This window comes from Triturus cristatus, chromosome 3_2 (genome assembly GCF_964204655.1).
Source record: "Triturus cristatus chromosome 3_2, aTriCri1.1, whole genome shotgun sequence".
Classification (NCBI taxonomy): Eukaryota; Metazoa; Chordata; class Amphibia; order Caudata; family Salamandridae; genus Triturus; species Triturus cristatus.
In genome coordinates, this window is record NC_140584.1 from 341,417,432 (window position 1) to 341,434,264 (window position 16,833).

The following is a 16,833-nucleotide window of genomic DNA, read 5'->3' on the forward strand; positions in this document are numbered from 1 at the left end:
ATGCTGTGTTCTCAGATGACTTAATATTCTAATAGCATTAGAGCCCTCCTGCCTCGTGCTATACCAGTCATTAAATGTAGTTATAGGCTCTCATCTGAAGCTTGGACCTATAACTCAAGAAAAAGGGGATTTAACAACCGTAATAGCCTTCAGTATCCGGCTATATATTCCTAGTTAAATACCTCTAATACACCAATGGGCTAATTTTAAACAATCAAAAGTACTTAAAAAAACACAAATACACATCACAATTTCATAAGCATGAACAGTTTTTAAGAATATATGATGTTACAACACATGCAATTACAATGCATGCTTTTACAACGCAGTCTTTAAATTGCAACTACCATTTCATTCATTTCAGAAAGTCTTTATTTATGATTATTCATCTTAAAAGACATGCTATACAAAGCGGTTTAAAATACAGCGATCATAGATTAATAACATCATATTTACAATATAATAAACAACAATTCATTAAAATATAAAATAATCATAAAATCAGCTTATAAGTGAAATGGTAGGGAGCTATGATAAACTACGGTCCTCCACTCCTTTCCCTGATAGCCCAGGACCAACTAAGAAATTTAGCAACTCCAATGATGATTAGATCTTTGTCACCAATTTTTAACAGCCTTTTAGCAATCAGGGCAGAGGATGTACCCAATGAACAACATATAGGTTTACGCCATGTGTTTCTAGGTAATTGATAAGCTGGGCAAACATAGAGAAGGTGGCTTATATTTTCAATATGATCAGGGCAGAACGGACACCTGTCTCCCAAGCCTGCTTTCCATTTTCTGGTAAAATCCCTTAAAGGGAGTGTTTCCGCCCTGAACTGATGAAACAGCCTACGATCTCTAGGTTTGGTAATCAAGTCCCAATAGATTTCAAGAGAAGGTTCGTCTTTAAAGTCCAAAAAAGCTCTGGTCAAAGGGGAATCCAGTAGTGTGGTATACCTTCTAGCTTTAACCAAGCTCCAGAAAGCTACTCTTAAATCTGTTTTTGTTGGAATAACAGTAGATTCTGGGAAAAACCAGAGATCTCTCATGCCCATATCGATAAGGAGGTTTTTGATGGTTTTTAGCCATAAGATCTTGTTGTGATAATCCAACCCCCTTACTTCAAGAAGGGCTTTAGAAAAATGGGATAATTCCTCGGTAGACCACAACCTTCTCCAGAAATACAGCATTTTTAGCTTAGCAACATCCTCAATGGGTTTACAGCCAAGGTCAAACAGTAGGGGAATTCGTGGGGTCGATTGTGGGAGGCCGACTATTGATCTAAGAAATTTATTCTGGGCCAATATCAAGTCGGACAAATTACAATTGCCCCAGATTTCTGCACCGTAGAGAACGGCAGGAACTATTTTCGTTGAGTACAACTTAATTACTGGGGCTAATGGTTTGCTGAGGTGTGGAAATTTAGTTTGCAACTGAACATTATCTGCGCCATCTTGCCTCTCCCCAGCGCCACGCACCGAAAACGCACGGCAGCCATTTTAGGCACCCCACTCTCTCTCCCCGCTCATCGCCGATCACCAGCGCGCCCCTCAGGCGCTGCGAACATCCCCCGCGCGCTGGCCACCCCCGCTCTCTCATACATGGGCCATAAAACCTCTCCTGCGCGACCCTGCCATGGAATCACACCCCGTGCCTGACCAACACCTCCTTTCATCCCATACATGGTCATACATCCTCTTTGATAACCCCCTTCCTCCGCGCCTGATTGTCCGAACCGATCCCAGGCCATCACCTAGCCCTGCGGATGCAGTTTATTGCCCCTACTATAAGGGAAACACCCCACATCAAAGGGATTACAGTGAATCAAGGCCCCCACCCCCAGAGACCCGACCAGCCGCACACACCCCCCCGGGAATTGGCGGAACGTCCCGCAGTGTGATAGCCATCTCCTACTGTGGGTGGGGTGGAGACTTCTACTGTAGCTCTGTGTGGGAACGGATCAGAGCTGGGGATTCTGAGGATGTTCTTTTATGCATCAAAGCGATCCCAAGAATGTGCCATGTGTTGTAAACCGGTAATAAAACAATAAACCTGTGTATAAGAGGCCAGGCCTCAGAGATGCAGTTAGAACATCTCGAGAAGATTCCCTGTGGGTCTGATCTGATGTGTTCTCCTCCGGAGAGAATAAACCTTTGTTTCTTGCCTTCCAGTCTTCAGCGCCTGCCTCTTTTATTGGTAAATCATCGAAAGGTATAAGAGGCGATTACCGCCGGGCAATACTTGAAAGGTTATCGACTGCAACTGCCGCTACCATTTAACAGAGGGATAACCTGTGTTCTCTTAGTAGAGCTCCCGCCATCATTGAATGTTTCAAGGCCAAAAGCTTCATCTGGGGGGACCAGCTCATTTTTTCGCCAATGGTAATGCCTAAGTATGTAAAGACCTTGGCCTGCTCTAATGCCTTCCCCCCCATAGAGACCTTTGCCGAAACATCACCTGCCCCATGGAGGACCATAAATTTTGTTTTGTCCACGTTAATCTCTAACTCATGTTCGCTGCAGAATGCCTCAAAACGAGATAGGGCCCGTTGTAGTCCCTGGCGAGTTTTAGATAATATCAAGGTATCATCAGCGAACATGAGTAGAGGTACCCTTTGTCCATCCAACTTAGGTGCATCAGTGGGGTGGTCCTCGAAATATTGTACTACCCCATTTATAAACAACGAAAACAGTGTAGGGGCCAGGACACACCCCTGACGGACTCCCTTCTCGACCTTAAATCATTTAGTAACTTCACCTGGTTTCCCCCACCGGACCTGGGCAAAATTAGAACTATGGAGCTTAACCACAAAGTCAACTAGTTCCCTGGGCATCCTTAGCCTTAATAGAACTTCCCATAATTTTGGTCTTGGGACAAGATCGAATGCGGATTTTAGGTCCACAAAAGCTGCAAAAATGAGGCCCTTACCCAACAGGACCTCCTTCCAGTAAATTAAAACAAATTTAAAAACCTGGTCCAATGTCCCCATACGTGCCCGGAACCCAACTTGGAGAATAGATAGAATCTTATTATCATCAATCCATCTGTGTATTCTACCTAGAATGACGCGAGCGATGATTTTTTGCAGTGCGTCAATAAGGCTAATTGGCCTGTAATTACCTGGTGCGGCGCGGTCTCCTTTTTTAAAGACCGGAATTATTTCGGCGCCGGACCAGGATTCGGGGAAGGGAGTTCCCCCGGCCAAGGAATTCATTAGGTTAGTAATGTAAGGGACCCAGAGATCGTTATCCTGTCTAAACAGGTCTGCTGGAATGCAATCTGGACCGGGGGCTTTACCACTTGGTATATTTTTCAGTACCACCTCGATCTCCTTGGTACTGAATCTTAAGGCGACCTCTATGTTTATATGTGGGGTAACAGGACTAAGGGTCCGTACTGGGCCATGCTGATATTGTGCCTCAAAATGGGCAACCCAGCGATCTGGTTCCACGTTGTTATTTGGGACTAGAGGCCTTTGTCCGTCCCCCCGCCTTATTAGGTCCCAAAAGAGGGTCATGTTCCTGCCTTTACAGGCTTCCAGCAGGTCCTTCCAGCGTCCCTCATCCCACTCTTTTTTTGCCTGTTTTAGGGTGGATTTGTACTTTATCCGTGCCTGTTTGATCAATACATAGGACCTAGATTTAATTGCAGACAAGAGGGCTTTATGGTTGGACCTACAGCAATCATTATACCATGAAATGGGCTCGTGTTTCTTATTACTCCCCGTGGGCTTTGTATTAATAAAATAGGTCTTAAGCCTATTTATAAGGTCCGAGTGGATCTGTGGCAATTTGTCATTAAGGGACTCTTGTGTGTTACAGGTGTTTATTTCTCCCAATGCGCTTGTTATCAAAGCCCTTATTCCTAACACCTTGGACTCATCCAATGCCACCTTATCCCATTTGACCCGCCTAAAGTCATTGCCTATTGTTAATGGGGCACCACATTTTGCTAGATTCTCTCTAGTCGGGTGAACATATCCCTGAATGTCCATAGTCAGGATCAATGGATTGTGATCACTTTCAGGCCGAGTTTGTTCGACCATATCGGACACGGTGTGCCAAATTTCCAGGTTAACTAAGATATGGTCGATTCTGCTTTTGGTTCGACCATTATTAAAGGTCGGGGCTCCCTGGGCATCAGATTTCGTCCTACCATTCACTGCCCTGAGACCCCGTTCCAGACACATACCCTTAAGCTGTAGCGCAGCCTCTGTCCATTTCTTTATGGGTTGTGATTTTAGCTGGGGGACGCCCCAGAGGGCATCCACCTCCTCGCTCAGCCTACCATCGTCACCATCCAGGGGTTCAAAACTTGTATTGAAGTCCCCCAGGATGATCCAAATATTTTTGATGGAACCTTCCGCAAAAAGGGATTCCAGTGCTGTGATGGTCTGGGAGCTCTTTCCACCCGCTTGTCCCCTAGCATATACATTAACTAGGGTTAGTATTGGGCCATTCTGGAGTTTGACTTTAATTGCCAGAATATCCAGATTATCAATAGGAATTTCTTCAATAGAAGCCCCTTGGGTTTGCCTGACCCAAAACATCAGGCCCCCAACCGGTCTGCCCCTGGGCCCCCTTGTCGCAGATCTTGAAAAATTCAAATAACCAACGTTAAATATGTTCTCCACGGCCCATGTTTCTTGAAAAGCCCATATGTCCACTTCTTTAACTAAGGATTCCCAGTCAGCTATGCCAACCTTGGATTCCAGGCCGGCTATGTTCCAGGAGGCAATGGCCAGGGATTCCCTTGGGACTAAATTAGTCGGATTTCCAACAAAGTTTAGATACACAACAGAGTGTCTGTCAGGGCTTGTTTGCATTAAAAGAATTGCCCTTGATTGATCATCAGGCTTTGGGCATAAAGGTTGGTTACTTATTCTAGCCTCTACAATGGTGTTACTACCACCTTCCACATGAGCTCCTAAGCCACCCATTCTTTGTCAATCTATATCTTCGAGGGAAGACAGTGCCTCAAAGCGATTGATGGATTCAAAACGTTGCTCGGGACCTGAGGTGGCCGCCCTAAAGATTCGGTTGCCTCTTTGTTGTCTTCCTAGGTCCTGTTTGTAAAAGTACCCTAACGACAATATACGGATTGATGACCAATCGTTAGGGGCATAAGCAACGGAATCAAGGATGTGGTAAACCAGTTCGAGTGACCTAAAGCTTAGAACCACACAATCCCCAGCAATGGTTTTTTCGGAGTGACCAACCCAATCAATCCTTCTAACCATTTTAAAGTCCCTATGTAGCCTATTACCAATACCGGTCATTTTGTTCAAATAGTGCAGGGCTTTGTTCTTAAGGGACGACCAGTGCTCTTGTGTGTCTTGTGGTAATGAAGGCACATTTGCCAAGATAATTGTGTATGGGGTTGCTTGGGGGGGCAGATGGAGAAAGGGACACTTAGGTTGGTCACCTGTCTTATTATTGGTAGCCTGCCCTCGAGGCTTCGTGAAGGTCGAAGTTACATGGGTCGGTGGTACTACTGTGCTAGATGTAGCTGGTGGTACATTCGCCCTTACTACCCCCTCTTGTCCCCCCGCACCCCCCACTCGGTTTAGACAAGAAATGTCCCTAGTCCGGTTGTCACAGGTATCAATCGCCAATGGCAAGGATGAGGGCGCCCCTGCAGCTGCCTGAGTATTAGGCTTAAACATGGCCGCTGAAGCTGCATGAACGCAAACCTCCTCTATCTTATATAGTCTTTGAACTACCATATCCAGGCGTTTATACAGTGGTTCCAGAATGGTAGCTAGGTTTTCTTCTAATATAGTGATAAAATCCCTTTTGGTCAATATGGAATTTGCCGCTGGGGGGTCGCTGGCTATCACTTCGTGAGATGGAGTAATTAAGTCGCCATGGGCAGGGGTATTAGGCAGAACCTTGGTGACGGTTGTGACAGAGGCTTTAGTTTTAGATCTGGTATTTTTAGGAGTATTGCAAACCTTCTTAGTTTTTATATGTTGATCCTTAGCGACTTTTCCTACTACTTTCGTTCCCCTTGTCTTGACCCTAGCAGAACTGCTCTGGTTACTCTGGGTAGTGGTAACGGAGGGAGGAACAAACAAATTTTGAGGAGAGCTACTACCGGGAGTCAGAAACTGATCAAGAGGATCAGTTGTTGTCCTTGGCGGGCTGGGGGCGTAAAGTGGGGTGTCAGAAGTAGCCCCCCCACCTAACAGCCTGGGATCCAATGATAGTCTTCTCTCGGTGGCCTCAATTTCGTGCACCAACAATGATTCGGCACGTACCAGGAATGCGTCCAGAGTGCCCACTACCTTGTCTCCAGATCTCCATTTTTGCATGTTATGCGTCAATTGGCTAATCTCTTGTCAACTCAGTGAAACTCGATGTCAACTCACCAGTCCAATGTCCGTGACCAGCTCTTAACAAGGTGTGGCCCAGCCCAGCCTCATTCGGCCTCGGACGGCCACAGACGGTCCCGCCCTTGTCCCGGGCTTCTCCCGGCGCCGCCCGCGCGCGTCCCGCGACGCGGGAGTCAGAGCTGTCTTTTAAGCGCCTCCTGGCGCGAAAAGACGGCGGCGGCGGCGGCTTCCTGCCGCTAGGGACTCTGGGGAATGGAGTCCGGTGTCCGCTCCGCGGCCGCAGTAGGTGTGGAAGCGGCGGCGAGAGACCGGACACGCAGGGAGCCAAACACTGTGCCAGGAAGAGGAGCGAACAGTCACCACCACGGCCCAAGGTTAGGAAAAGCAGCCCGCTCTGCCGAAGTCAGAGCTGTCTCTTAAGCGCCTCCTGGCGCGAAAGACGGCGTCGGCGGCGGCTTCCTGCTGCTAGGGACTCTGGGGAATGGAGTCCGGTGTCCGCTCCGCGGCCGCAGTAGGTGTGGAAGCGGCGGAGAGAGACCGGACACGCAGGGAGCCAAACACTGTGCCAGGAAGAGGAGCGAACAGTCACCACCACGGCCCAAGGTTAGGAAAAGCAGCCCGCTCTGCCGAAGTCAGAGCTGTCTCTTAAGCGCCTCCTGGTGCGAAAGACGGCGTCGGCGGCGGCTGCCTGCCGCTAGGGACTCTGGGGAATGGAGTCCGGTGTCCGCTCCGCGGCCGCAGTAGGTGTGGAAGCGGCGGCGAGAGACCGGACACGCAGGGAGCCAAACAAAGGCAATTAACAGCATTGAGGCACAGATTCAGTCTCGGTTCTCTAACTTCGCTCTTGTGTAGGAGAGGCTGGTGACCGTGCGTTTCATTGCATGTTTTTACAATGCATGTAATTACAACTCATTTTTAAAAAACTACCATTACAATGCATTCCATTACAACACATACCATTACAACACATGCCATTACAACGCATAATACTTTTAGGGCAAACAGTAGGGTAAGTGTTGGATAGTGTAGGGGTAAAAATTACTATTCCTACTCCAGTGAGTGCAACAGTAGGGAAAATGTTGGATAGTGTAGGGGTAAAAATTACTATTCCCATGTACCCCAAAACCCATACCCACCTTAATACTAAAAAAACCTCCATTACGTGCCTTATAATGCGTTGTAATGGCATGCGTTGTAATGCTCTGCGTTGTAATGTCACGCATTGTAATAGCATGCGATGTAAAGGCAGTTGTGTTGTAACAGTTGTGTTGTAAAGGTAGGTCATTGTAATGACTGCATTGTAATGGATGTGTCCCATTTTTAAGCATGCATTTCCCACACTAACACGCTGAAGTAAAGGTAAGGTTGTGGTGATGTAACGTATCTAAATAAATAAATGCATCTCAGCCAGTTTGGGATAAGATGTCCTTCTTTTATCTCATTCTTATGTCTGTTTTATTTGCAAACTGGTTTTAGCTCAATTCCCCATTAGTTTTCCACCTTTAGGTAAAGCTTTGTAGAATCTTTGCAGCTGAACAATCACTGATCTGTGCCAATTTATTCACAAGCACTAAAGATTGCACCTTTTTTACAGTTTGCACCTAATGGAAGTTGCGCACAAATTGTGATCACTCATATTTTGCGCTTTGATTGAATGGGTGCAGTAACTACCTCAAAAATTGTTTGTGCCTCTGATTTCCTATTCAGAGGGAAAACTGCTAATTGGGTGGCAAGCTGTGTGAATTAGCTAGCTCTGCTAAATGAGGCCGTATGAGCCCCCCCCGCAGCTTCTGTAACACTAGTTGAACTATACCTATACCATAATCTGAGTCATCATAGAGGGTTGTGAAGCTGCAATTACTTTTTCCTCACAACCTTCATGATAGTCTATGTAAAACTTTGCAACTTCACGAAGTAGCATAATTTTCGACTGAATATTAGGATCTTTGCAAAAATATGTTCAGTGCATAATTTATAAAAAAAAATAATAATAAACATGCGCCGGTGCCCAACGTTTTGTTCAGAAGCTGAGGTAGGCGCTATAGAATGCTGAAATTGATTACAGAAATAATTAATTTTCCCTCTGCATCGTCCCTCGAAATTCCCCCTTAACCGGCCTACCACCCCACCGGTGTTACCTGCACGGACCGCGGCTGCTTTTGTCTCATTAATCCACCACCAGACACTATGCTGGTCTTTATTTACCTCCTTCGGGTTCTTTTTCATCAGTACTTTCTTCCTTTGTCACTTTTTGCCATCTTTTTCTTCCTCCTTCTTTCTCCCTTTTATATTTTTTCTCTCTCACTCTGGATCAAAGTTTGTTGAGGTAAAATAAGTACTGATCCCCGGAAATGAGTGCCAGTTGGACCCACCTGCAACCACAGGCTCAAACTAAGCCCTGAACGTCACCAAAGGTAAACGGGGAGAGAAACATTGTGCAAGCATTTGCCATTGTGCATAGAAAAACATCTTCAAAACCAAAAATTGCAGAGAGAAAGTCTGCGTACATTTTCCATTTTGTGTGAGCTAAATGTTACAAAAAATTACCTCTAGATGTAAAAAATGATCTCGAAAAACACAGAAAAATCTTGGCTAGAAAAACTGAATTTCAAAAAAGAAATTCAAATCTCTCTCAATTGTGAAAATCAGGAACTTTCTAAAACTTCGCATGTTCAAAAACTGTATTATTTTGAATTGTAATGTATATATGCACTCAACCTCTTTATTTGCGGTTTGAGCAGTGCCGGTGTTAGACAAATTATATACGTATAAGTAGAAAATACAGGCGTTTGCAAACTTCAAGATTTGTGTCTAAATTTTCGCACAGTTGTTAAAACATATCCACCTCCTTTGCAACATGGTTTGTGACTAATCAATTTATTCAGTTGGGGTAAGCCCCACCCACTTTCGGATTGCATGGCCAAGCCATGAGGGAAGCATGACAAAGCCGTCCGAAAGTTAAATTATACATTGCTGTATTTCACAAGAAAGCTAAAAAGAGGAAATGTTGAAGCAACCCATGATGACTGTGTTCTAAATCCCACAAGTCTTTAAATTTCCAAGACCTCTAATTCTTGTATGCTTTCCTAATATGAACCTTGACAGTTCCAGGGTCAATAAACTAATTATTGTATCAAATGGTCTTATCAATACGTTTTAGCGTTTTTTTAATACTACTCTAACTGCGTATAAAGGAATTGGATTATTGTCCATCAGTTACTGTACACTTTTAATCCAAAGTCTAAGATAGCAGTGAAATATTAAAACACTTGTCTGGCTACGAAATTGAACTCTCGTGGAAGATTACCTTTTGATATTAAAAAAAAAACTGCGAGAAGTCGAAATAAATACATGTGATATTGTAAGCAATCTACTGGATAAAACCAACGCATGGTGGCCATACTTGGCTACATTCCAATCTGCTCTAACATACATAAGGAAATATTGGTAAATTGTGTCAGCCCGAAATGAAAGCTTAGCGCAACTGAACATTTCCTATAAAAGAAACATATGCTCCGTGTTTGTTCTTAGTGCGCGCTCACACGAAACGGCTCTGAGGAAACCACCCATACGCGCATATGGAAAGAGTCTTCGTAGTAATAATTGCCATGCAAAGGCGCCGGTGCTAGCAAGCCTTCTGTACTTTAATGTACAGGAAGCGGGAAATGTGGGAGAAGAGACGGTTAAACGAATAAAACCGCAGAATCTAGATGGGATGTGGTATCGCGAGACCACACGCCGCGCGACGCAGTACTCGCGGATCAATCTCATCAGGGGCAGCTTTGTATTTGATAATTAAAAAAAAAAATAACAAGATGAAACCGTACAAAGGGTCTTCCAGTTCGGTGTTGTTGAACAGAGTGAGTGCGTAAATTTAAAAAAATGCAACCCACTGCTCAAGACGTCGCAGGGACATTGTGCCGTCGACATCATCTGTCACATGGGTTTCTTTCTCCAGTCAGCAAATGAGTTGCTGGAGACTTAACTTTTTTTGTGTTTGCTGTCTGGGGTTGAGTTAACACATTTTTGAAGGCCTTGCATACAACCACAGAACCACAAGCAACCTACAGTCTCCAAATTGGAGAGACAGCACCGAACCTCAACAGACAGGCGGGGTTTAATGCTTGTGTTTTCCACGCATGCTAAATTTCTGCATTTTGAGGGTAAGTACTATTCATTCGCACTTCCTCGGGTGCGAAAAAGCCGTCCCCTACCCAGTCCGAAAAAGTTTTATTTCATTTGTTTCATTTTTTTAAGAGGGACGCCATGCACTGGGCTTCTGTTGCAAGTTTGTGGCTGAGCATTCCCGTGGCGATGCAAACCCAAATTCTTGGTTACAAAACAGGCACTTAGCTTCCTTTGGGATTTTCTGTTTTTTTCAGCAAAACATTTTTCAAGAGTAGTCAAACCCACAAGGCCGAACGTGTCGTGTTGGTCTCGGAAGGGGTCATGGCAGCCAACGGGATCCTGTTTGATCCATTTTCGGCGTGTTCGCAGCCTGTGTTGCGTGGTGAGTAGCGGCACTCTATTTTCTGTTCTATTAATGTGAGACGACAGAGCTCCCCCACTGTCCATGTTAGCAGTTGCACACTCGGTACCAAGGCATGCATGAGCTCTGAATGTTGGAATGTTATTGATATCTGTACAGCGTATTCTTCAGACGCTATTTATACCTTGTAACGCTGACATACCTGCCAAATCACTCGGTGCCACCGTGTGACACACGATACCGACCCATCACACGGTCTCCCGCTGAGGAGTCGACATCACACGATAACAAGGAAAAGGAATATAAAAACCACTGTAAATAGTGGTTTTCAGCTCGTTTTCCGAGGCTTTGAACTGCCAACGTCGATTAAGGACAGTGCTTGGAATGAAAGAATAGAAGCGCAGGCACTCTGTACCAAAGTACCTGCTTGTTTCTGAGAAGTGCCGGTACTCTCCAATTAAAAGTATAGCATTTTTCTTGAGAAGTGCCGGCACACTCCCTCTCAAGTGCCCATTTAAAGCACTGATTAAGATCGTAAAAACACCCAGGACATCGGCACCAGCCTAGGAAGCTTTTTTTGCGGGGGCGTGAAGGGGGGGGAGCTATTGGCTTTGTCAATGTTTTTTTTACCATACTGTATCGCAGTGTGGCTGCTGTGCAGCATGGCTGTAAGTAAAAAAAATACTAATAAAAAGCCCCTCTAGCACTGGCAGCAAGATAGCACTTTTTTAATTGCTAGTGGGCAAGAGGCAAGCAAATGAGAGTGACAATAAAGCCAGTAAAGGGTAAGCAAAGGGATGTCTCTAAGCCCCCTATTAGAAAACAAAAGGTCTCAAAGAGACAGTGCATGCACTGTCTAGGTAAGACCAAAAAAGGCTGCTGCACTGAACAAGCAAAAATAAACCCAATTGCTTTTCTATAGAATGTGTCTAGGATAGTGCTTAATTTGTAAAAAAAAATAAAAAGGGCCAGGGCTCTCATCAGGAGGACACTGCATCTTGCACCACACATTGCCCCATGCCATGCTGCCGATGATAGTAACAACAGAACTACTAACCAATACACTCCCACAAGTGTGACAGTGTGGACTATTTCCGGCCCCCATAGCTTTGAGAATAGCTTGGGTGGCAGGTAATAGTAATTTGTAATGCATATTGAATTAATAATTAACTGTTGCTGTGGTAATTTCTAATTTAGCCAGACAGCACCACCTTGTGGCAGACTGTCACAACCTCCGGTGTTGACAATTAAGTGCCAGTGCCAAGTACCGGAAACAACTGGCCTCAAATTAAGCACTGGTCCAGGAGATGTAGAATAGTCCATCATGCTTTGCAAGGCAAGCACTCAATAGGAGGTCAAATGATACACCAAACACAAATAGTATAGGTGAGAGAGAAATATTCTAGTGGGTGGAGCTAAACCCCATTTTATGTATATTTTAAAGCATTTGACCTGGCATGTGGGGAGCAGTTGTGGCCGGCATGACTTGCGAGTGTGGTGCGGGTGGCTCATGCGAGGAGGGGGTCACGCGGGTTGGGGGGTTAATTTCATTAAAAAAAATTAAATAAATAAACTTACCATCTCCTCAGGTCCCACGTCGCATCTCCTCTCTACTCTCCATACAGGAAGGAGGAAGCCTCCCTCCCTCCCCTCCCCTAGGCCAATCACAACGCTGCAAAGGCAGCGTTGTGATTGGCTAGGACACGACCCCACAGGTGTCTATGGGGATGCCATTTTCTCTATGTAGGCTGCATGCAGCCCACTTAAATAAAATGCAGAGTGTGCATGACTGGTTTGGTCGGCCCTGGGGTCGACCAAACAGTCAGCGCCCACAACAGTGGGCTAGCCACTCCTACCCTGCCTAGAGCAGGAATGCCCACCCTCCCGCCCCTAACCAAACCCTGCCTATTTAAAATACCATTTTATGTTTCTGCTTCTAGCACTGCGAGAAAGCAGTTGGGTGACGCTCCTCCACCCACGTGGAAGAGCCGCCCCTGGTGGGGAGGAAAGAATGAATGTATGTGGCATTGATGGATGACACCCATGCAGTGAAAACAGAAGCAGTGAGGATGACATAGAGGTCACTAGGTTAAAAAACAGATAATTGACTCAGCTACATTGTAATAAACAAAACAAAGAATTATTTCAATACTGTCAACCTTGACCGTGCCAAAAACCTTTTAGATTATTTAATCTCATTAGTGGTTTTATTCATTGATGTAGATTACTAATGTAAATGTCGTTTTAAGGCAATTATACTGTTTTATGATTTTAAAAATATGATTCATTTGAATTCAATGTTGTTTTATTTAAGGATTTTTGTTTTAGCTAGTAAGTACAATAAGTAGAATGTGATTTACGTAATTTATTAGTGACACCATTACGTCCACTGAGATATAACTTGCTTCTTTATAATGAAAGCTTTTAAAAGTGAAAACCTAGGGGCTCTACTCTTTAAAAAAAATAAACTCTATGAATTATAGAAAATGTAATGAGACTCGGGAAGGGGTGTCAATTCATCTACCTTATAAGGTTTGTTATGTTCCTTTAAGTTGTGTTATAAGCATATATCTTGGTAACGTAATCTGAAAACCTCTTGTTGCCCTCTTCCCCTTCTCAATCAATCAATCAACATTCGTAAAGTGCAGCACTGTCACCGCGAGGGGTGTCTGGGTGCTCCGGGTGTGATGTTTCAGTCGAAGAGCCAGATCTTGAGTCGCTTTCTGAAGTTCTCAAAGGAGGGTGCTATTTAAAGATGGATGGCAGGTTGTTCCAGGGCATGGCAACGATGTAGGAAAAGGAGTTGCCCCCTTTGTGGCTGCGATGGATGCGAGGAGCGTGAGCAAGGGCTAATGAGGAGGAGCGAAGGTGTCTTGCTGGTAGATGGAAATTCAGTCAATGGTTTATGTAGGCCGGTCCTTGATCGTGAAGAGCTTTCTAGAAATGCGTGAGAATCTTGAACTGGCATCTCTTCTCAATGGGGAGAAAGTGGAGGTTTCAGAGATGGAGGGCAATGTGGGTATCACCAGGATGAGTCTGGTTGCGGCATACTGTATGGTCTGGAGTAATCAGAGGAGCTGGGAGGAGATGCCAGTATTGAGGGCATTTCTATAGTCAAGGCGGCTGGTGGATGAGGGCCTGTGTGACAGTTTTCCTGGTGTTGACTGGGATCTACTTGAAGGTCTTGTAGGGCCTGTGCCAGGTATGAAAGGACGAGGAGGCAACTGTGTGTTCATCTGATGCTAAACGATGGAATTATAAATATCGTTTTTTTAAATGACAGAATAGTAATGTATGCAATCCTATTTATCTTCTCTGATAACATGGAAGCTGAAATACCATTGCCCTAAGAAAGGAAAATGATAGAGAAATTGAAAATGTAAATTTGTCACACATGAAAATAATTCAGCTTACAGTGATCCATACACATTGTTTCACAGCGCCACAATGCCCACCCAGGATAGAGGTATTCAGTGTCAATGGTATCACACACTCTACTGTCCTGTAGTAATGTCATTGTCTGTAGACAACAGATACAGCTCTCAGGTCACCCAGTTTCAGGCTTGAGTAGCTAGTCCAATCCACGGTTTCCCCTGCAAGCTGCAATTTATAGAACCATTATAAAACCAAAACTACAAGCCCCAGCATTCAAAAACAAGTTACTGATCTGGAAAAGCTACCGATGTATTGGACTGGGTAGTATAATACTTTATTTGGCTATCATTAACCATCAAAGCATACACAGACAAAAAACGCAGTAAACATAAGACATAAAAGCATTACATGTACAATAACAATCCAGACATTATCCAAATACAGCCAGAGAATATATATAAAAGTAATAATAGTCCAATCATAGTCTATAATAAAAACAATGCAAAGCATAACTTCGATTTCACACTTTATTAATAATCCATAGCAGCATCATCATAGTGCTTAAAACAACATGTTGACAGAGACACCGCAGGGTAGATCAATGCAAATGACTCCACACAGGAGACAGTGCAAATTGCGACCAACGATCATGTGCAAAAAAAAGCAAGAGGTTTACAGTTACTGTTCCCCAATGAAATCTCTCAGTATTAAAAAAAATGATATATTGTATAAAAATCCTAAGTAACTTTCAAAACTGGGAAAAGTTTATAAAGGAAAAAATTACTTGTACAATGGGCACAAGCATTAAATGACTACCTTTAAGATTGTATTCCTCTTGCACCAAATTTCCTGTAAAAACCTGCTTACTGCCAATACTATTTTTGGAGTGGTATCACTTTTTAAATCTAAAAGCTACCAGGTGTCTGAATGATCCCATATGACGGCAAATTGGGCGAATCCATTTGCGACTGGAATTATGGTACTCGGGGCAGAATTAGTTTTTATTATTGGACTGGGTAACTTGAGAGCTCTGAACACGAGCATTCAATGTGGGGTCAGGAGGGCCAGGTGAATCAGTGACGTAGCAGGGGAGGGCTCTTACCAGCTGTTTTGGGGCGGCAATCGCCAGCAACCCCCACCCCCGCTCTTCACATCAGCCGTCGCGTGGCAGCAATCAGAGGAATGTCAGCACCCCCGCTATCCAACGCTATTGGATTCGGCCACCGCGGGGCGGCAAATTAAGGGACTGCCACGGGCGGCCAAGGGACTCTAGCTACTGAGGCGAATGCCTTATTTCCGGAATATCCACATACGTTAATTTTTATTGCAACTAATCTAAATGTAAAGAAATCATTAATGGTCAGTCTTTCCCTGAAAACCAGGCGTGGATCCGAGTCTCATGAAACTACTCTGGTCACTCTTTACAAAGATCATCGTGAACAGTCCACAGACTGACATGCGTATAAAGTGCTGAATGGGTTAAAAGCACTTCTTGGCTCGGTCACTGATGTTTACGAAAACATGGAGTTCGGCGTGTTCTTTAGTGCAAAACAACCACAATGTCATGTGTTTAGGAACTGAGCAACTTCAACGCAGCATCTTTGCCTGGGACTTCATGTGCACGAGTGAGGCCTGCGCGGGTCAATGGCCTCACAGACACAAGTGTTAATGACTATCGTGATATTTTGTAACCGCACACCTTATCGCACTTGAAGTCAAACAAGCACAGTATACTGATGCACTTGTACCACTACCACTGGGCGGCGCTACAGGCACCAAGACCCATGCAACTTAATGCTGCCGGGGGACAGACGTACAGCGCACGGAGTACCCACCCTCCAGGCACCCCCATTCAGTATAAACCCGATGGATTTCTGTGAGATCTGAGTCTAGGGGACCCTCGTCACATTCTGCAGGGGGGGGGGCTAACATTTTGCGTTTCGCCACCAAACGCTGCCCGCAAGTAACAATGTTGATGTTCAGTGAAACATTGTATGTTTATTTAGCTCTGCCCTCTTGTGAAACAGTGTTACATTATCAATGAAAAACACTTCTACAAACACCAGCATTCAGAAGTCACTTGGCTCTACACGTCTACAGCTGAGGATGTGTGTGGTGGTTGAAAATGTTTCCTATAATATCACTCAAAATGTAGTCATCGTGTTTCTAGATATTTCTGGCGTTCGTAAAATAGCATATACTAATGAAGTGTTGCATGGTGTCTCAAACATCTGCTTGAGTATTAGTGCTGGCACCGTGCACAGCGTCCCCATGGGCAATGTGGCTGCCATTGCTCATATAGTCAACCTTTGAATTCCGAGGAGGCGGGACATGTTGCATTTTGCATGGGGTCAACTGAGAGTGGACAGCTCAGTTGTCATTTATCCTTCAGTTCCGGTAGCCAGACCCACTTCAACTGGTCTTTTTCTTAAGGACATGTGCTGCGCACTGCCCACGAGACCGTACACATGGCAGGAAGGTTCTGCACATGCGCCGTTAATATGGGAAACATATATACAAGGTTGCATGCAGTGAATGACAGGCCCAAAATAAGTTAACATAAAAGGATGGTCTTCCCAAATTGTTACACTGCAATGTCGTTATCCTTATAACTCCTAGCAGTTATAAACAAG

At 44.6% G+C, this 16,833-nt stretch overlaps 1 protein-coding gene across 4 annotated transcripts in view; it reads left to right on the plus strand.

The window, feature by feature from the left end:
* Positions 1 to 10,353: 10,353 nt before the first annotated feature.
* Positions 10,354 to 16,833, plus strand: part of RUNX3 (RUNX family transcription factor 3) — a 460,239-nt gene continuing 453,759 nt past the window's right edge. For 3 of the 4 annotated variants that reach the window (XM_085647821.1, XM_085647818.1, XM_085647820.1), the window contains exons 1-2: positions 10,354 to 10,499; positions 10,719 to 10,846. Coding sequence is in view for 3 of the 4 variants with exons in the window: in XM_085647818.1 (XP_085503944.1) it covers positions 10,786 to 10,846 (61 nt within the window). In the remaining variant the exon portion in view is untranslated. Of the gene's footprint in view, positions 10,500 to 10,706; positions 10,847 to 16,833 lie in introns of those variants that run through there. The other variant, XM_085647819.1, reaches the window with a different exon arrangement.